General features: G+C 35.8%; 1 protein-coding gene across 1 annotated transcript in view; it reads left to right on the top strand.

Moving 5' to 3' along the window:
- The first annotated feature begins 6,337 nt into the window (after positions 1-6,337).
- Positions 6,338-22,632, top strand: part of ENPEP (glutamyl aminopeptidase) — a 74,700-nt gene continuing 58,405 nt past the window's right edge. Inside the window, exons 1-3 of the mRNA XM_011361433.2 lie at positions 6,338-7,319; positions 17,684-17,825; positions 19,827-19,958. Of these exons, the coding sequence (XP_011359735.1) occupies positions 6,667-7,319; positions 17,684-17,825; positions 19,827-19,958 (927 nt within the window). The 5' untranslated portion in view covers positions 6,338-6,666. The remainder of the gene's footprint in view (positions 7,320-17,683; positions 17,826-19,826; positions 19,959-22,632) is intronic.

Here is a 22,632-nt window from a genome sequence, read left to right as displayed (position 1 = left end):
CAGCAATGTATGCTGTTCTGGAGATGAATCAAAGTTGCTTCCAGTCAGTCATTTCTGTCACATTCCTCTCTATCAGGTGAAGCTGCAGAAGGTTCTTCTCTATCAGGTGAAGCTGCAGAAGGTACGTGAGTTAAGGCTGCTGAATGAAATGTCAGGGAAGCCTGCTGAGGGCCTCTGGGAAATTCTTTTCTTCACTGAGAAAAGGAACGAAATCTTAAGGAAAAATTTTTACTCTTTCTTCCACCATTCACTTCTTTCTTTTGAAAGTGATTGTCATAGCTGGGGCTGTGAGAGCCAGCTTGAAACCACACAGTAAATATGGTGGAATGGATAGATAGGCACATACTACGACTTTCTTTATGACATTTTTGAGCTGCTGAACCATGAGGATACTCTATCTCCAGATTTGGTGTTATGAGAGATAATTAGCTGTCGTTATAGATTAAGCCATAGCTAGCTAAGTTTTCTTCACTTGAACTAAAAGCATCTCTGACTCATAAACTCCAAAATAAATTCTTTCTCAAAAGGCATCTAAAATTTTTATATGTTCCAACTTCTGGTAGGCTGTACCTGTTGATTTCACACATATCTGAATACTGAGTGAAGAGATTTTATGCAATCAAGTTAAGACTCTTATAATATATACATGTAACTATTTTAGGCCCAAATAAAAAAGATATTAGATAAATCAAGAATAAAATAGTCACCTGAAAACCCTTTAAAAACTAATAGAAATGAAGAAATCAAAGGAAAGTCTCTAAAGGCAGAATTTAAATAATTCGCCAGATTACCATTAATGACAAGAGTAGAAACAGAGGATGCAAAACATTCAGAAGATGAAAGAAAATGACTATATCCACAAGAAAATATATTTTGCCCAAGATCTGTAACATCATTGACAAAAAAGTGGCTAGAATTAAAGCTTCCAAATCAGAAGTGAATAAAAATTTTTCCACAGACCTAAAGTTAATAAATGATTTAAATAAATTCAGTGAGAGTCATAATGCTTATACAGAAACACATACATTCTGTTCATTGAAGAAATAATTTATCAAACTTGTTAACAAATACCCCATGGCGAAGGCAGTTGGGAAGTAAGTGCACAAAAGTCCTTTAAAGCCTTGAGTAAAACCCATATACATCCTGAACAACGAAAACAGTGTTCTGAAGTGTATTTATAGAAAAATCAGAAGTAAATGAAAGGAAAGAGTACACTATTTGTGCAAAAAGCCAACATTCTATCTTATTCTAATCTTCTTTTTACTTGAGGAAAACGATTCTGTTCTGAGACTGTTTTCATTCGTGTTTTTAATACTTTTCACTCAGTCGAAACATCTGGCACAATGTCGTTCTCAAAAAATGTTTGTTGAATGAATACCTAAAGGCTACCGTGTTAGTTTCCTGTGGTTGCTGTAACAAATTACCATTAGCATTGTGGCTTAAAATGACAGAAATTTATTCTTTCACTTTCTGAAGGCCAGCGGTCCAAAATCAGTATCACTGGGCCAAACATCAAGGTGTCAGCAGTGCTACCCTTCCTCCGGAAGCTGTAGAGGGGCTTCTGTTCCTTGCTTCTTCCACCTTCTGGTGCCTGCCAGCATTTCTTAGTTTGTGACTTCATCACTCCAGTCTTTAAGATGGTCATTTTCAAATCTCGCTCTGCTTTGTCTTCACATTGCCTACGTGTTTGTGTACAAAAATCTCTCTGTGTCTTCCTTTTATAATGACACATGAGATTGTGTTTAAGAACCACTTCAATACCAATAATTCCAGGATAATCTCCCCAGCTCAAGACCCTTAATTTAGTTGCATCTGCAAAGATTTTTTTTTTTTTTTTAACATGTAAGATAACATTTACAGGTTCCAGACATTAGGATGTGGCTATCTTTGGGGGCAACTATTTTTTACTTTAAGACAAAAGCCTACTAAAAAAATGATAAATGAAAAACAGAAGAGATGCCAAGAAAAGATTGCATGAATAGGAGAAATAACATTCTCATTACTTGTATGGATGGCTTTGATCATTTTAATGGAGTTAATGTTTTTACTTCCAAAGAAAACAAAAATTAAAGATAACCCTGTTTGCTAAAATTTATGTGGTAATAAAAAATTTTCAAACCAAACAGCTGGTGTTAATAAATAAAAATTGGAAAATTACAGGCATTTCCTCTGAAAGAAATAATTATATTACTTAAGGTGAAGAATGGATCTATAAGAATTTTTGTGGAGAACATGATCCAAAATCATCATTGCTCGTATAAAATTCACTTGGACTCTTTATGAGATAAAAGAACATTGGGTGAGATATTTTCCTCACACCAACATTATTTTTGCAGACTTCTGTAGATAGGAAAGAAGAGAAAAAAAAGAAAATATTGACAAGATTTTGATACTACAAAGGCTGAAAGAAAATGTTGAGTGAATTAAGCATTTTAGGAAGTTTTATAACTCAGAATGTAGAACTATCATATAGTGCACAGAGAAAATTTATAAAGATAATTTTGATATTCTTAGAACTATAGATATCTAATCTATATTATCACTATTATTTTTCTCCTGCTGTTTTTCTAACCTGCCACTGTCTCCTAAAGTATTATTGCACACTAGAGAATGCAATAGAAAAGCAGTTTAAAATTATAGGGATAATAAATTCTTTCATTTTATTTTCTTTACTTTTCTGAATATTTTCAAAATCTCTATATACTAAGAGCAAAGCAGGGGCTTACATACATGTCTCCGAGAATATCTACTAACATTTCCTTTAATGCCCCAATTTCGGTTTATCTTAGAATTCCTTGTCCAGTACATATTAGTTGAAAACTAAATACTAGGCTCTGGTCAAGATGGCAGAATAAGTAAACACTGTGTTCTCCTCATCTCATGACCACATCAAAATTACAGCTAAATTGCTGAACAACCATTATTGATAACCACCTATAAATGAATTCCTATAAGGATATAAAGAAGACTAGCTGAACAGAATTCTTACAACTAAGGATTTAAAGAAGAAGCCACATCAAGAATGATATGAGGGGTAAAGATGGGAGTGGCAGATCCCAAACTCATGGGAGAATAAAGTTGGAGGTATCAAGCTACCTGATACCAAACTATACTACAAAGCTGTAGTAATCAAAACAGCATGGTATTGGCATAAAAACAGACACATAGATCAATGGATCAGAATACAGAACCCAGAAATAAACCCATGTCTATATGGTCTATTAATCTATGACAGGAGGCAAAAATATACAATAGAGTAAAGAGAGTCTCTTTAATAAACGATATTGAGAAAACTGGACTGATACATGCAAAAGAATGAGACTGGATTGCTTTCTTATGCCATATAAAAGAATGAACCAAAAATGGATTAAAGGCAAATGTAAGACACAAAACCGTAAAATTCCTAGAAGAAAACATAGGCAGTAAATCTTCGACCTCACTCTTAGTAATATTTCTTTAATATGTCTCTTAAGGGGAGAGAAACAACAGAAAAAAATATATAAACAAATAGGACTACATAAAATTAAAGAGTTTTTGCACAGCAAAGGAAACTATCAACACAATGACGAGACAACCTACTGAATAAGAGAAGATATTCACCAATGATACATCCAATAGGGGTTTAATATCCAAAATATATAAGAAACTCATACACTTTAACACCAAAAAAAATTCTGTTTAAAAACTGGGCAGAGGATCTGACAATTTCTCCAAAGAGAACATACAAATGGCAAATAGACATATGAAAAGATGTTCAACATTACTAATCATCAGAGAAATGCAAATTAAAACCACAATAAGATATCACCTCATACTTGTCAAATGATTATCTCCAATAAATCAATAAACAAGTATTGGCGAGGGTGTGAAGAAAAGAGAATTTTTGTGCCCTGTTAGGGGGATTGTAAATTGGCGCAGCCACTATGAAAATCAGGATGGAGGTTCCTCAAACAATTAAAAATGTGGATATTTATCCAAAGAAATCCAAAACACTAATTCAAAAAGACATATGTACCCCTACGTTCATTACATCATTATTTACAATAGCCAAGATATGGAAGCAACCTAAGTGTTCACTAATAGACAAATGGATAGAGAAGAAATGAAACACATGTACAATGGAACACTACTTGACTATAAAAAGGAATGAATCTAAAAAACAATAAATAAACAAACAAAACAGAAACAAACATAGATACAGAGAATAAATTGATGGTTGTCAGATGAAAGGGGAGATGGGGGCTGGGTAAAAAAGGGGAAGGGATTAAGATGTACAAATTGCCATTTATAAAAACAATCATGAGGATGAAAAGTACAGCATAAGAAATATAGTCAATAATATTGTAATAACTATGTATGATGTCGGATAGATACTAGACTTATCTGGGTGATCACTTAGTAAGTTATATAAATGTTTAATCACCTTGTTGTATACCTGAAACTAATATAATATTATATGTTGGCTATAACTGAAAAATTTAAAAAGTTAAAAATAAATACATTTTTGAAAAAGAAAAGTAAATGTTTATTGAGTCAATATATATTTGTTGAATGAATGAATGAATGAATGAATGGTGATCTAGAGACACTTTTTGAGGGGTAGGTAAGGTGAGCTCATTCTCCCCAGAGTGATCCAAATAAATAACAGAACTTTGATTCTTGCTCATGACTTGTGAAGCTCTGATGTCCATGGGCAATAGGGGTAGGGGATTATGAGCACAGTCTGTATGTCCTAAAAAACCCCACAGGAAGATCCTCAAGTCAGTCTGGAAACAACAAGGAATAGAGAAGACATAAACCTATTGTTTCATTGATTTGTATTCTTTATTGAATTATTTCTGGGTGTGTTTGAATGTTTATTCTCCTGCTCATTTTAGAAAAATCCTCCTACCCCTCTCTCCATTTCTCTCCTCTTTCTTTGCCTCTTGCACCTCTTTCTCATTCTCCTCTTTCTCATTCTCCTCTTTCCTACTGTGCACTGCCCTATTTTGTGCAAGTCCTTAGACAAATTCATTATTATCAACCAATAAAAGTTGCATGTGACATGCTGAACATTATCTGTCCTGATATCTGCAGCTATTTTCAGCTCTTGGAAAAAGTTAGTTGACATTGCTTAGTCTTAAAACTGATTGAGCCTTTTAAAAACAGTTGCTGGGGCCTTAAAAGTTGGAGAATAGAGCGCAAGCATTGGAAATAAAATGTAATTGACCGGGATCACAAAGAATATTGCCAATATGTATGTAGAGCTCATGGTCGGCTAAGTTATGTGCAAAGGCACTCTCCTTTTTCAATTCCAACAAAACCTTTACCGTTTGGAAATACCTGGACTGACCATGGGGGTTTATAGAATGGACATGCTTGTAATACTGACTGTGTGGCAAGATGGAGAGAAACTGGTTTCGACCCTTTCTGTTCTCTATATAATACTCCTTCCTCCTTGTGCCTCTCTAGCTTGCCATATTTTTAGTTTCTTATTTTCCTGAACCATAAGATTTGGCTCTGATTAACTAATATATGTAAAGAGGCAATCAAATAATCACAATGTAGTGGTAATTATTGACAACATTTCTGGAGATGTCCCTATTTTTCAGATGAGCCAATAGCATCCCATGTACTTAGGAGGCCCAATAATAGCCTTGTCATTCAGAAGCAATAGGTTTGCACAAGTAATGGGTCTTGGAACAGGCCTTCTTTCGCATCGGAATCTGGTCCAAACATGATCTACCACATCAAAGTTTAAAGCAGTCAATCTCACTTAGAGGCAAACTGCAGAGACAAGTTTATTTAACTGAGTTTAGTTATCGAACCTAACAAGATTATCTAACAAGTTTATCTCCTCTGTACTCCTTTCGATCCTTTCCCCTTCTCTCTCTCTTTTCTTCCTAGGCTTTTCAGTTCCAGTACTGCTTTGGCTAATTTCTTCATGCTCGCCCCTCGCTTTCATCCAGCATCCACTGAACTCATTTAGGGTTACCTGGTTTTGCTTTACTAATCCGCCAATTCACCCAATTTTTACTGAGTATCTAAGTTGTCCTTGAATTCTCGTATCATTCTGAGCATCCAATTTCAGGACACGACTTTGGCAAAAGGTGGGATCTGAATGTTTACATAATATGAGGAAAATGACATAATATGACAAGCTACCCGATAAAACAGCTGAAATTCAAGAAGCCCTTTGGTTAAGAGAAAGATTGTAAGCACAGCAGGAAGAAGCCAGAGACCCAGTGACAAAGGTTGAGTTTCTCTATTGCAAGCACACCTCCTCCCCAAACGTCCTCTCCCTGTAAAGCTGCTGACAGAGCTTTGGCAAAAGATCATCCTCCTGTTGGCTGATAAGCTAAACTCTGTTTTATATTTAACTCCCTCCAGCGCCGGAGGAGTGGAGTGGGGATGCACTGTTTATAAGGGAGCTGTGACAATTTTCTCGTCAGTCCTCTTCCTCCTGCTCAGTTCTCTTCTGTCCCACCCCTCGTTTCCACATTCATCCTTGAGTGGCTGGTGGGAACTTGCAGGGAGAGGCAAAGACGCGAGAAGCCGGAGAGAGGTAAGGGAGAAGTGAAAACGGGCTGCCAAACCAGGGCATTCTTTCCAATTTAAAAGGAAGTCTGCTGACGTTAGTTAAATTTAACATCCTTTCATGTGTAACATTTGGCTTTGGAAACAAAAATGAACTTTGCGGACAGAGAAGGCTCTAAGAAATACTGCATTAAAACGAAACATGTGGCCATTATCTGCGCAGTGGTGGTGGGTGTAGGATTAATAGTAGGACTTGCTGTGGGCTTAACCAGATCCTGTGACCCCGTGGAAAGTGTACCTTCCCAACGTCCTCCCACAGCGAGTCCTCCCACAGCGAGTTCTCCCACAGCGAGTCCTCCCACAGCGAGCCCTCCCCAGGACCAGGAGGTCTGCCCTGCCAGTGACGATGAAAGCGGAGCCTGGACAAATTTCAGGCTGCCGGACTTCATTAACCCGGTGCACTACGAGCTGGAGGTGAAGCCCATGTTGGAGGAGGACACGTACACGGGCAATGTGACCATCTCCATCAACGTGAGCACGCCCACGCAGTACCTGTGGCTGCACCTCCGGGAGACCAAGATCAGCCGGCTCCCGGTGCTGACGCGACCCTCTGGGGCGCAGGTGCAAATTCAGAGGTGCTTCCAGTACACAGAGCAGGAGTATGTGGTGGTGGAGGCAGCGGAAGAGCTCGCACCCAACGGAGACGAGGGTCCTTACCTCCTGACCATGGAGTTCGCTGGCTGGCTGAACGGCTCGCTCGTGGGGTTTTATAGAACGACTTACGTGGAGAAAGGACAAGTCAAGTAAGTATTACTTTTTTTGCTGTATGTCCCTTGAACTCACATGTTTACTTTCCATTTCTTTTACACTTTTAAATTATTTTGTTGGTCTGATCTTTATCTAAACTTGTTGGCAGTTCTGCCTGTTCGTCTGGGAAGCAATAATTATTGCCCTGTTATATTTTCAAAGCCTATCATAAAACTTGAAAGTGTTGAGTGAGCTGCACAGAGTAAAAAAAAAAAAAAAAAAAATCAATGTATTCTGTTAGGAAAAAATCATGATATCTTATCCTTAATATTTACATAAACTAACTCGAATTTTAAAATATATGTATTTGAAAAAAAATCAATGTATTCTGTTAGGAAAAAATCATGATATCTTATCCTTAATATTTACATAAACTAACTCGAATTTTAAAATATATGTATTTGAGAAAAAAAAAAAAAAAAAAAATCAATGTATTCTGTTAGGAAAAAATCATGATATCTTATCCTTAATATTTACATAAACTAACTCGAATTTTAAAATATATGTATTTGAAAAAATTCACTGGTGATATTTTTGGGCAATAGTTTTAAACTGAACCTTTAAAATGATATTACGCTGAATTTAAGTGAAAGTCGGTACATGTCAATAATAATTTTTACTATTTTATTGGAAAAAGACGTTGAAAGAGTATGTAAAATCCATGGAATTTTCTTGATGTCTCCATGTAGGAAGGGAGGCAGGACTGTGACCTTGTATCTCCTATGGCCAGAACCATGTTTTACTGATAAGCTCTCAATGAATACTCATTGAGTCCACATATTGGTAGCAGCACATAGATAAATCTTTGGGCTCATTGCCCATTATGCAACATGCAATAGTAATGAAAAAAAAATTACTTTTTGTAACATATAAGATGTATTAAATAATTAAAGACATAATAACATTTTTCCTTCCCACAGTCTTCCAAGAGTGTGTGTGTGTGTGTGTGTGTGTGTGTGTGTGTGTGTGTGTACCGGGTTGATGAAGTGTGCATACAATTCCATTTCCTGAATCTAGCAAAAGTGGTTACTTGCATTGACAATCAATCAGAGGCTATATAACTAGAGCTGTGTTAAAGGCAGAAACTCAGTGATCTCAAAAAACCTTCATACTGTGGGTGTGGCTCTTGCATAAGCGGGGAAGGCTACACATGAGGTATCACTAAACTTGAAACTGCTTTGACCTTTGCTTACACATATTCTGAACAGGTAAATGATTAAGAAATCTTAGTATAACAGTTCGGAAATGTGAGTCTGAGACCAACCCACTGAACATTCCTTTTCTATGTTGTTTTAAGCATCTTAAAGAGCAAAGCAAAACTTTTGGTCAAAATTCTTCCTGTTGTTTGTCAGATAGACACGAAGACTAAAATAAAATACATAAATATTCCTATCTGACTGTGTGGTACACTAATACATTGAGTAGAGATGCTAGTTTGAAAAAAAAATTGAGAAGGATCATGCTCATATAGATGGTGCATCTTAATATCACTTGTAATAAAACAAACTTTATTGTTTACTTTTTTGTTTATAAAAATTACAAATTTTGAAAGCACAGAAAATTATAACAAAGGAAAGTCAAAAGAACCTACAAATATTTTCACCATCTAGTGGTAACCCTATTAATATATTAATGTTATTCTAATAGTTTTCTAGGCAACCAAAATTGTAATTTTATTGCGTTTATGTATCTATCTATATACCTTTTTAACTTAACATTCTATGTTTCTCCTCATTCTTAAATATTTTCAATAATCTGGTTTTAAAGATTGTGTAAGATTCCATTGTCTGAATGTACTGTTATTTGTTAAAACCAGTTTTCTAATGTTGGACATTTGAGTTGCTTCCAGCATTTTACTATTATAAACAAGTCAGAAAAGAACATAGTTGTAAGTACACTTTTAAGTGTGCATCCATTTATTTCCTTATATTAGGGTATAAAGGGTATGAATATATACAGAAACTTGTAACATTTATTTTGTTTTTTTCATAAGTAATACACGTTCACTGCAGAAAACTTGGAAGACAAGGAACAATATAAGAAACAATAAAAATCCATTTATAAGTCTATCATTCAAGTATAGTTGCTATTAATATTTAGCAGATATTCCTCTAAACATGGCATTATTATGCCGTACATACTATTGTATTCTTTTAAGATATATCTGCATTTTAACATGTCATTTGGTATTCTTTTACAAAATGATTTAATGGATATATGATAGTTCATTGTAGGCTATAATGTAATTTATTCAACTTTTCCATTAAACTTGAGCATTTAAGTTGCTCCTACTTTTTTACCTATAAACTTCTATTAAAGTATCATGAACATCCCTATAAAAAAACTATGTATAACATTTTAAATTCTTAGGAAAATAGTCCAAACTGCACATATATGAATGCATGGACATATGTGTGTGCGCACACACAGATACGTAACATGTGCATGCACATATGTATGTTTCCAAACTGACTTTCAAAGAGTATGTCCCAAATTATGTTTCCATCAACAATGAATGAAAGTACCTATTTCTCTAAGCCTTACTAATGATAAATGATTTTCAAAAGTGTTTGCACTTCAGTGGAAAAAAAACGCATACTATTTTGAAGAATATCCGCCTTTAAGATACTCTAAAAATTCATTAGTGTAAAATGAAAATGAGTGAAAACTTTCAAATGATTATTGCTAAGACTTTAAAACTGCTATTAGCTTGTGAAAACAATAGATATTTCATCTGAGTAAAGCCATCAAAATATTCTATAAAAATTCTATACACTATAGGAAGGCCAAAAAATATAGAACAAAGTTCTATTAATAAATGTCTGTTACATATTTCACACATTTTTTAAAAGCACAGTATACTAAAATATATATTATTCACTCCAATTCTTTGGATTATTTTACTGCATCTGTTAATTTTACCATAAAATATGAATGTGAGAGCTGACGTTCTGAAACTCAGCTATCTTAATTGTTGGTTAGAAAATACTAAGTGACTGAAAGATTGGCAAAGAAGGGTAGTGCTTGGTTAGGTTCTCAGGGAAGACTGGTCTTCCTGAATTTCTCTGTTTTCATTGGTAGCAGTCGAGGCTCTCATATTACACAGGATGCTGCCAGTTCTGCATAGACGCTTTGGAACAGTTTTGGCACATACTTAATAACTTCATTTAAGCTAAAAGGAATGCTCTTTGTTTTTCTTGTTATGAAATACTTCAAGCGTATGAGAAAAGTGCATTTTTTTCAAGCCCGTAACGTTTTGACAATGCAGGCCTCAAGGGGATCCCATCCACAGTGTCCATATAAGGACCACAAGAGTCAGTTCATTGGAACAGCACCATTTTTTCACATTATAGAGTGAGTTTTGTAATGTTCAATGCTCAAAATTCTGAGGTAAAGGAGAGTTGGTGAAGACGGAGCCAGCTTAGGGCTTCCTAGCAATAGTATCCACATCATCTTGCTGGGGCCAGATTTGGAGTGAGGCTTAGGAGGAGAAAGTTTGAGAAACTTAAAAGTCCTACTCTCTGGTCTGTTCCTTATGGTCTGAGGAAAACCACTTAAAAGGATTGGAACCTTTGGAATGTTTCTCTGCCCACACCACCGGAACCCCCACACGCTTTTCAGTTCTTCTCCCAGGCAGAGCCCTCTCTACTTACATCTCCAAAGTGCATAACGATATTTGCTTCTCTTCCAGGCTCAGCTTCCTTAGCATTTGAATTGCTCTTCTTACACAGTATTTTCTCAAAGTATGTCCCACAGAGCCCTCGTTGCATGGGATGTTAATAGATTTTGCCAGAACAAAAGCAAGGGAGGGCTTCTGGGGCCAAATTAGTTTGGGAAGTAATGCTAAATACAAAATGATGTGGCTTGTGTGTGTGTGTGTGTGTGTGTGTTTTAATAGTTAGACTTTCCAGAGACTTTTATATGATAATGTCCATTATGACCCTCCAGGACTGCCATAGTTGCAGTTTGCCAACCTTATGTGACCATGGACTCTTCTGTAGGTCTCTGAGAGTAGGCTGTGTCTCTCTTATTCACTGCCTAGCACACAGTGAGCACTCAAATATTATTGAACGAATGTATAGAAACATTTTCATACAGGTCTTTATGCAACTGATGTCCTCGGGCATAAGCGGGGACCGGCTTGCTGCATTGCCACAGCCCCTTTCCCGTGAAGTAATCCAGCTTCCATCAATGACGTGTCTACCTTCCACTCAATTAGGGTGGAAAATTTCCCTGGTTTCTTTTCTGCCCATCTTGTTGAAGGGAAGAGTAGATCTTTTTTTGACTTAGGAACGCAGTCTTCATACTTTAAGAATTATTGGAATTGACAGGAATTACAAGAAGAATTTAAAAAGGAGACAGCTGGTTTCTAGTTTGGGTTTTCTGGGTGTTCTTTATGGCGTTGGTAGGATTGATGCTGAACTTTGATATCATGATGGGATTTCAATAGGCAAATGAGAAGGCAAAAGCAGGTAAAAAGGAAAGGCACCAAGTCAGAAAAGCGAAGTGGGGAGAAGAAATTAGTTTGTGGGAGAAATTTATATGAAGAGGCTCGCTAGAGATAACTCTAGAAAACCCATAAGAAAGAAAAGGAAGCATAGCTAATGATGGGAGGTGTTATTAAGGAATAATCAACTGGTCACTATTTAGATGTAGATGGTGAAGAAAAGAGCCAAGTCCATCCATGGGTATGTGGGAGATGTTGGAATGATCCAGGAAAGAGAAGAAGATCAGGTAGACAGAGATTTTAAGATTGACAGTAGAGGGCACAATGGAGAAGACAGTCTGGAGGTTAGGGAGTCAGGATTGACAAACTGATTGATTATGCAGCAGATTAAGTTAAAGTAATAGGGCCAGGATGCCCCATATATCTGAGCTCAGAAATAATAGTCCACACATTTATTTAACTGGTATTGGAAATAGAAGAGAAGAGAACCAGGTTTAGAAGGGAAGGTCATAAGTTCAGTGTCCAATGTGTCGAATGTCTGTCAGACATCTAGGAAAAGATGTTTAGTAAGCATTTGGATAAATAAGTCTGAAGCACAAGGTTAGGACTTGTGATCAAGATTTAGGAGTTAAGTGAAAACATGGCAAAAAAGAAATCAGTGAGATAGTCTTGGCTAAGTGTGTATGGTATAGTCTCACATTCCTGGATGTGTGTGCTCATTTAGTTTTGATCTTGAAATTTTAGTTATATGTCAATTTATTTATTATATTCTTAGATTGATATGTCAAGCTATCAGTATACCCATTATCACTAAAGAATAGATTTTTTTGGGTCTCGTTTACTTGTTGCAGGAAGCATAGTAATTTTCTTTATTTTTAGAAGCAAGGAAACAAAAAGAAATTTTACTTGACCTTGAATGTCTTCTACATAAAAAAAAAAAAGCAATTGGAAAATAAAGTTAAATAATTAACTGGTTCATTCAAACCACCAAAAATATGTTGGTATCTGAATAAGCTAAATGGATTGTCTTGCAGTGAACAGCTTCCCTCCTTAATTCTGGATATTAAGGAGGGAAGCTGTTCACTGCAATCCTTCTTCAGTGTGCACAAAAACTTAGCGCTTGTGGCTACCTCGCTTGCATCAGAAGCTCTTAAGATTTTCCCCCAGACCTTGCTATTTATATTGCTGGCTTAAGTTATTAACATGCTGAACATAGCCTGAGAATCTTGATTGGAAACTGTATGCCAGATGATTTATGAGATAATCAAGTAGTTTTTTTAAAAAGTTGATTTAAAGTGATCTCGCCTGTGACTTGCTATACCACCTCCTCTCTCTTCAGCTTTCCCTAAAGTCACCTTGATGTAATGTTCTCAGAGACGTCAGAGGAATGTTCTTCCTTTTTATAAATGAATAAGCTACATAGAGTTATATTTGTAATGTGCTGGGCCTCAAAGTGATTTATTAACATGACATAGAGAGGCCTTTATGAAAAAGTGGTTTATCTCATCACAGTTGCCTGGCATTGTAATTATTCTTAGGATATACCCAAGAGTCACTCCTGAACATACTGTGCTATTAGCCAGGCTTTTCCCATTAATTTGCAATACAATTCATCTGATTTTAAAAAGGAAAAAGTTTTAATCACTGAATAAAACCTCTCCAAAGAAGTTGTGATCTAACGTTGTTTTATACTGTTACCTCATACCTGTTGTTTTCAAATTTGCATATATTTACAAAACTTTAGTAACTTTGAGTATAATTTAGCATATATAAACAAGAGTTTTGAGTTATTCAGGAGTTCATGAGAAAAATAACAAGTTATCATTTAAAAATTGTTATATTGCTTATAGTATTTACTTACACATTTTTAAAAATTAATTTTATTCCAGTACAGATATTTCTGTCTGATGAATGAATTTTGAAGTCTGTTGGTTGTGGACAGTGCTATATCAGAAAGCAGTTAGCCTTCTAGAGTTTAAGAAAATAGAATGAAGTGTATCCCAATCCCATTATGTAAATTTTAAGAGAGTTTCAAATATAGTGCTACATGCACCCTACCCCTTTTCTCCCCCATAACCCTGTGAAGAGGCCGGATGTGCTTTGGTAACCAGCTTTTATAAATGACGGCACTAAGAATCGGAGGTTTTGTAATCTGTGCAAGATCACACGGAAGGGACTGAAGTAAGATTAAAATTTAGGAAGTTTTACTCTTAGAAAAAGATTTTCCCCATAATCAGTTTGGCTCTACACTTTAAAAAATTACACACATTTTGTAGCTCTTCTGATTGTTGAGTGTCACTTTACCTACGCCAGTATATGTCCAGATCACTGTAGTTGAGTGGGTTTGCAGTGATTAACTTTCACCGACAGGACCAGCAAACACATCACACAGAGACATCTCCAATGTTGTTATATTCCATTTCCAAAGTATCTCTGCATTTTCAGAAATGCTCTAATTTAGGAAGGCAATTTTTATCTATAATCAAGCGTTGCCTCTGTTAAAGAGAGATGAGAAAAAGATTGAGAATTCTTCTCTCTCTTGGGTGCTCAGGCGTAGAGCAGAGACCAGAAAAGACTATTTGAAAACCTACCCCGTGGCTATTGCTTAGGAACGTGAAATTCCACTCCCTTCTCACCCTCACTCCACAGGCGTGCACACACACACACACACACACACACACACACACACACACACACACACACACACACACACACACACACACACACACACACTTATATTCCCAAATTAGTTAGCTGGCTTATTTCTGAGATGTGAGTAGTCTGCTACATTCTTGCAGAGTGACTTTTTCTTTTCCCTCTGCCTCTGGAAGAAATCAGAAGCCAGAAGAATTCAGAAGAAAAAAGGCAGCTGACTAAACAAGGGGTTGGAGCTTAGGGCATCCTGTTATAAAACCTTAGTACCCCAGGAAAATCTACAGATTTCTTTATATTCTGATGTATCTGTAATTCACTGCAATCTGCACGGTGTTAGAAACTCTAGTTCACTAGTTAAATTGTTACTATCACAAACACTCATCAGTAATTACTCTGTGGAAGAATAAGTTCTTGGCTGAGGCTTTTTGAGTAACTTTATTTTGAAATAATTTCAAACTTACAGAGAAGTTACAAGGATAGTACAAGGAACTCCTAGAAACACTTTCTCCAGATTCATCAATTGTTTACATTTTGTCCCACTCCCCCAACACCACCCACTCCTCCTACCCCTTCTGCCCCATCAATGTCTGTCTCTTTTTCTCTCTAAATATATTGAAACAGTTTCCCTTTACCTCTTAACATTCAGTATATATTTCTTAAATACATGGACATTCTCTAACATAACCACCAGTACAGTTACCAAGATCAGAAAATTTAACATTGATATAATACAATTATCTAATCCACAATCATAAACAAATTTCATCAGTTAACCCGAAAATGTCCTTTAGTGGCACCAAGTCACCCGTCTCTTGCTTGGAGGTAGATTGCTTCCTTGTGAGAGAAAGATTCTGTCCTAGCTGCCTGCTTCCTCTCAGACTTCCTAGTGGGCAGATGGTGTGGCTGGAACCTTAATAGTCATCATCGAACAACGTGTCTTTGAATCAAGTGTTGATTTTCCCAGAGGGTGCTGAGTCAGGCTTTTCTGTTTGGGGTTGGAAAGTGAATATGAACCCATGGGCAGACACTGTTGTGGAGGTGGGCCTTTTCTAAAGCTTTTCAGAATTTTTACTAGGGACATAATGTGGCTGTGACTCATGAACTTAAATATAAAATGAATGAATTTATATTAAATTTTCCTGAAACTCTTGTCTTAAAGAGAGAAAGAAATTGTTTTCACAATCCAGAAGCCAGTCTGGATTCATGTATTGCATTTAATGTCATGCCTTTTTCGACTCCTTTAACCTGGACCGGCCCCCTCTGCTTTCTTCGTCTTCCACAATCTTGATATTTGTGAAGAGTACAGGCCACTTATTTTAAGAACGTCCGTCAATTTTGTTTGTCTGACTTTCCTGATGATTTAAAAATGCAAGTTAAGCCTTCTTGTTGAGAATTTTACAGAAGTGATGCTGTGTCCTTCTCAGAAAACCGCATCAAGAGACGACACATCATGTTGGCTTGTATTCTTATTAATTGTGTTATTATCTTTGATCTCTTGTTTAAGGTGGTATCCAACAGGTTTCTCCACTGTAAAGTTACACCTTTTCCCTTTGTAAGTAATTTTGGAGAGATCCTTTGAAACTATTCAGATATTCATTTCCTCATCAAACTTTCATCCATTTGTTTTGGTACCCACGGATGATTTTTAAATCATCATTCCTCCTAAAATTATTGGTAGACAATCTGTTGTAAAGAAGAGCTTTCTCTTTTCCCTGACTTATTTATTTATTAATTTTTTTTAATAGAGTAAAGATTCATGGATTCTTATTTTATTCAATGAGTTGTAATCTCATTGTTTATTTTGATGTTCCAGTTAACCAGATTTGGCTAGTGGTAGTCCCCTCAAATGGACTCTTTGTCCTTTTTACTTATTCCCACGATTTTTTGAGAGCTTCCTTACTTTTTGGCACAGCAAGATTTTCCAGGATCATCTTGAACTTTTCCTGACCTAGCACTGGAATCAGCCATTTTGGTTCTTTTTAGTGGAGAGTGGTATTTACAAATGGTCCTCTGGGAACTAGCTGTGCTCATTGCTACAAACTTGTCATTGCATTTAGTCCTGTCAGCAAACAAGGCTAGGAAATATATGTTTCTCTGTGTATTTTTATATCCATCTACCTATAACTATGAAAAATCACTAAATTTATACCAAACTTGAAATTGCAATTCAATACCAAGGTACCTTTAAATCTTCCCCCTTTACGATTTTATAATTCTCTTCCCCAACAGTGAGAAACCTGCTTTCTATTTTTCTTTTTTTTATTTGCTCAAACCCAGCATACGGAAAAGACTGTTTCTGAATTGTTAACCCATACCACAGCAACACAAAACTACTTAGTAGAGCTCAGTATTGATTTATAGTTATTTTTAGGTAAAAATTTATATGCATTAAATGCATAAATTTAATGGGCACAGTTCAATGAGTTTTGACAAATATACACATCTTCATTACTTTTCTGTTCCTTTATATTTTTTTACTTTGCTTACTCTTCTAATGAACAACTATACAACAATACTATCTTACTGTAATATGACTACGTGTAAAAAGTATATATTCATAGGTTTTTTTGAGCAGTTACTCAGAACAAATATGTCCACTTTGAAATGATGGGAACATTAAACATAACCTTTCCAATTACAAAGCCTTTTGTTTGTTTGGGGCCTTAAAAAATTTTTTTTTTTTTTCAAAATTGGGTTTTAACCGGGGCCAAGATTGCTTCTCCTAGGAGATTACTCAGAGCACTGACTTTGCATGGAAATGAAACTGGGCCTTGTTCTCTGGTGTAACATAAACAAGAAAGAATGTGCCATTAGGGACAGGAGCTGGGACTCTGGAATATGCTCCACTTCTCTGTGACAGAACACAGCTGCTCACTCTCACAGGGGCAGTTAGAGAAGAGCTCTTGAGTTGGCTTTGTTTATCTACTTCTTGTTCACCAGCTTTGGGATGAAGAAAGTGATAGCTCATAATTGTGTTTAGTTTCACTCATCTACAGTTTACATATTTTTAATTATGGCACCAAAATATCTAAATATTCATAGAGAATATCTGAAGAGTTTCTGGATTTTCATTTCTTTGTTAACCTAAAAATTCCAGAAAAAACTTCAACAACTATTTGACAACCTCTGTATGGAAACTCATTTTAAGACATGGAATGGTTGTTATTACACAGTTGATTTTTTTCTATAGGAATAGAAACATAAGGGCTGTCAGAAGAGTCAACATGTGTTTTGTTTGTGTGTTTATTTGTTTCCAAGGAGCATAGCAGCCACTGATCATGAACCAACAGATGCCAGGAAATCCTTCCCTTGTTTTGATGAACCCAACAAAAAGGCTACTTATACAATATCTATCGTCCACCTCAAAGACTATAAGGCACTTTCAAATATGCCTGTGGCGGTGAGTATTTTTTAAATTTTTTGTTTCTGCAAATAGTCTGTTTAAAATGTCAGGTAAATGATCCAATTTGCTGTGAGAGAACCTCACTGAATTCTAAAATTAAATTTGCTCTAATAGTTCGTTTAGAGGTTTCAAAATACGTTTTGGCAGTCTCTTTCCTTTGAGTCCTAAAAGTCTTTAACTCAAGAGATCATAGTCCAGTCAATAAGCCATGTTGAGTTTTCTAAGCAAGAGAGAATACATTAGCTATACATCAGCTGGGCTCTGCTTAATGGAAAGAATCCTCAGTCAGGAAAAATTAACGACAAATTTATTACAGACTTAAAAATATTCGAGGGCTTCATCAGTATTCTTGGTTTTTATGTGAATATAAACCCAGTTTTTAAGATAGATATACTGTAAAATATTGTCAGTTAAATATTGGAGTCCACAAGCCAGCTCCAAGGAACAACATGCCTATAGACTTTCTGGTGAATGAGACATGCTCATTAAATATTAAAAATTAATAGACTACAATAATCTCTGTCTGTACAATTGTTAACATAAGACTCTTTCCTCTGTTACTGCTTCTCATTCCCATAATGGATAATGTAGTTAACTAAAGTGCCATTATCTCAAAATTGAGGTTTGTTATACCTTAAACGTTTGATGTATACAAAGGTCAGGCTTGTCTTTAGATATAATTCTCACTTACTAGTATCAGAAGGATACTTTGATTATACCTCCTATCTTTCTGACCTACTATCTGAAATATCACTAAAATTTATCCCTTTTAATTATAAACATTCCTCTAAAAAAGCAAGAACAAAATAAAACAAACAAATCTTAAGAAGATTAAAAAGTAAACTGCCATCAGCTATCCATGCCTCAGTGTGAATTAGTTTATCAACTTGTTTGCTTCTGGTGTCAGGCACCTTAGAAATTGAGTTTTGATTGGATAAGAGCGAGGAAAAGATAAACTTAAAGTATGACACACCAATCCACAAGACTGGGTCAGGGTAAAATGCCATTAGAATGTTTGGCATGGAGGGAGAAAAGTGAAGGTTGGAGGAGGAATAATACAAACTTTACTAACTTCTGCTTAAGACCTCCCCATACGACCTTTTCCTTTTGCAGAGTATATTTCTGGAAGAAGGAGAATATTCTGCATCATTAGATAAAAACTAATACTAGTACTTTTTTTTTTTTAATTGCAGTGTATTTTATTTTGCTGGAGCTCCAACACTCCCATACAAGCACATGTGTATACATGCTTGCCTTGTCAACGAAGCATCAATTCTAGTTCAGTCTCCCTCGCTTAATCCCTTTTTAAAGCTTCTCACTGTAGTGTGACTTACTGGGTGGCTGCAGGCGATGTGGAAATGTTTAAACAATAAGTAGCAGGAGTTGGACGAGTTTTCATAGATGAAGTATTAAGGCTGGTGATTGGCAGGGAGGAAAGCAAAGCTGGCATGGACAGAAAACCAGATAGATGGAGTCAGTAATTGCATCAAACAATGGAATCCTTTCTCTTTGCGGTAACTATGGCAGTGAATTTAGTGGTCATACCTTGGGTCTCGATGTAGACAACCAGAGGTGGAACAGAGAACCCAACATCCTGTTATGCCTGGTCCAGCTATTGCTCTCCTGCACATGGTCAAATCAGCAAATACCTACTTAGTTCTTTCCATGTGCAAGGCATTGAGCACTAGCCTAGTCTTCACATAGTATCTCCTCAAATATTATGGTCAGGATTGTGTGTCTCATGTAGAAAGATATATAAAGTCCCGTCCAGTTTCTATCATATTCGAAATTGTATTTCTCCCTCAGAAACTTTATACAGCATATAGCTCGATCACTCTATCACAGTACTAAAAATAAAATAAATTTCCCTTTAGTTTTTGTGACATCACCATTTCTTTTTATCCCTAAGCTTTGACAAAGAACATCTTACTAGAAACCATTTGTCTTGTATGTGATTGACCTTTTGATAAATAAAAAGTTATATTTTGTTTTCAATAGAAAGAAGAATCGGTGGATGATAAATGGAATAGAACGACTTTCGAGAAGTCTGTCCCCATGAGCACTTACCTGGTGTGCTTTGCTGTGCATCAATTTTACTCCGTAAAGAGAGTATCAAATAAGGGAATACCTGTGAGTCACATTATATTTTTACGCCTATGCATTTGTGACTAATCTTCTACTTTTTTGAATAGGTTTTTTTTTTTTTCATACAACAGACTAGAAAAACCCATTAGTTACCAGGGTCTGTGAGCTTGTTGGTACACTGAACAATATAGAAAAATGTAAGCTAAAAGGATATAGGTGAACAATAAACAAACACAACAGATATAGACATGCATAGCCTCAAATTATTGTAAGGGAAAAATTCATTATAAATGAAAAGCTAGCTCCTAAGTACATCATAACGAATATATTAAAATATCGGGGCATGCCCCATTTAGTAAAATGGATGAGTATATATGTTTGAGTGGGGTCCTGGACAGTCTAGAGAGGGAGGAGGAAACCAGAGGTAGATCAATATCCTTCAAGTGACTAAGCACTGAGAGATTTGTTGTGCCATTTCTATATGCAATTCAAAATAAGACAATAACAAAGTGTCAAAAAAGCATATTTTTTTAAGTGTAAGAAAATATAAATACTAAATTTATTTTTATCAAGATGACTAATTCAATAATATTCTTTTGAAAAACCACGCACTTTTACCTAATCGTTTTTCTCATTTTGGAGGCCCCAATTTTGCTTAGTCTGTTGTTCCGCCTCTGTGCTACATATTACATATGTAAATATGTATAAAATCTCACAATCTTTGCAATAAAATTTTATAAGGAAGAAATCATTACTTCTATTTTAAAGATAAGGGAATTAAAATGTAATGACTTTAAGTAATTTGTTCAAGATCACCCAGCTGGCAAGTGGTAAAGACTCAAATTCCAAATTCCCTCCAAATACTGAAATGTGATGTTCTGAAAATATTTTTATCTCTTCACCAATCACTGGAAGGAAGGGATGGATTCCTCTATTTCCTGTGAACCTAGCTCCTGGGAAAATTTACCTTAACGTGGGTATAGTAGGGGTTGATACTGAGATATCCTAAACCTTTGTTTTCGGTATGCTTCCTGTAACTGTATCCAAATTATAGCAAATGGAGAAATGTCTATTTTTCAAAGAGACTTTGAAAGACCTTCTTAAAGGGGTTATATATCATGATGACCCATTCAACTTTTGTCTTTCCTTTATCACATGTATTGCTTTGCTGTGACCTTCAGATGTGGCAAAGGGCACCCATTGGCTAAGAGATAATATTACTATATAGCTATACTGACTGGGTGTGTTGTTAGAGCCTGTACCAGTTAGTTAGCTGAACTTTAATGATGGACTTTACTATGTAGAAGATTTGGAATGACACAATGGAAAACATAGTTTGGCAAAAGATCCTCAAATATATTTTAAGTAGTAAATATTTCTTAAGTGGTTCTTCTATCAAAGCTGAGTGTTTAACATTCTATCATAAATCAGTAAAGTTTTCCTCAGTTGGGTGGGAAATAAAGATAATACTGTCATAATATATTACTTTATGATCACCTATTTGACAAGAGAGGAACAGAAAGTCTCTTTAGACACTACCAGAAACTCTTAGTCAGGAGAATTCAGTGAAAGTGAAACATAGAGCTGAGCAAAGTAGGCGCCTTATTCTCTACCCCATCTATAAGACAGGCAACCAGAATTTTCTCTCTTGCAAAAACCTGTGGTGCTGTTTTCCTCAAAGTTGAACAGAACCTTATGGGAGAACTTTAAGGCATTTAGTGTGAATGACAAATCGTGGTAAATTCCACCTCTTTGACATTTAGGAAGTTCCCTGCCTGGCTTCCTACCCATTCACTCTAAACTAAAATCTAACAACTGACACCCAAGCACAAATGCTGCCAGTGCAGTTCCCCACTCCTGAAAGAATTACAAAATAAAACAAACATAAAAAAACACAGTCTACTTAAATCTGCTTAACTGTGACATCAGAGGGAACCCACACCAGCCTCACAGTACTATATTCTTAGATCTGAACAGACAACCTAAGACAAGCAGGTATATGAGGAAAACAAGCAACATAAAAGAGAAAATCTAAGGCGTAGTGGGGGTGAATGGCGATAATTGAGGAAACAAAAGATAATTTTAAAAAGCCATAAAAATTAAATATTTATACACATGGTCTTTAATTATTATACTCAGAGTTATAAGAAGTTATGATCACCATAAAATAAAATCAGAAAGCTATGAAAAAATAATCAGAAACAGTAGTCAGAGTTTAAAAATATGATTTCCAAAGCATGACTTGGCTCTGACCCCCCCGGAACCTGTTTCTAATTCTTCCCAAACCAGAGTCTAATAAGCCTGTACTTCAGTTCCTGCCCATTGCTTTGAGTTTTTTTTCAACTCTGTGGAGATGCCAATATTGTTTTAAACCCTGATATGTCGTGTAGATTTTCAGTTTTTTTCAATTGCATCTGCTATTTCTGTATGTCAGGAGCAGTGGAGATACATCCAAACTTCACTTTACTGCACCGTGCTGAACCCCTGTATTTCTTTGTCAGTTAAAAAATATGAAGCTAGGTAGCTGTTGTCAAATACAACAATATTTTAGTAGAAATTTCATGAATCAAAAGACCATTCTTAATCACTCTGCTTCTGACAGTATTATTCTGGAACATTAATCATGTGCTATTCATAATCTGATTATACCATGTGATTTAAGAATCTATAATACCCTGATTAAACTCTTTTGGGTATCTTCACCCTTCTGGCAAGAGTT

This window comes from Pteropus vampyrus, unplaced genomic scaffold (genome assembly GCF_000151845.1).
Source record: "Pteropus vampyrus isolate Shadow unplaced genomic scaffold, Pvam_2.0 Scaffold67, whole genome shotgun sequence".
Taxonomy (NCBI): Eukaryota; Metazoa; Chordata; class Mammalia; order Chiroptera; family Pteropodidae; genus Pteropus; species Pteropus vampyrus.
This window is presented reverse-complemented; position numbering and strand designations above follow the sequence as displayed.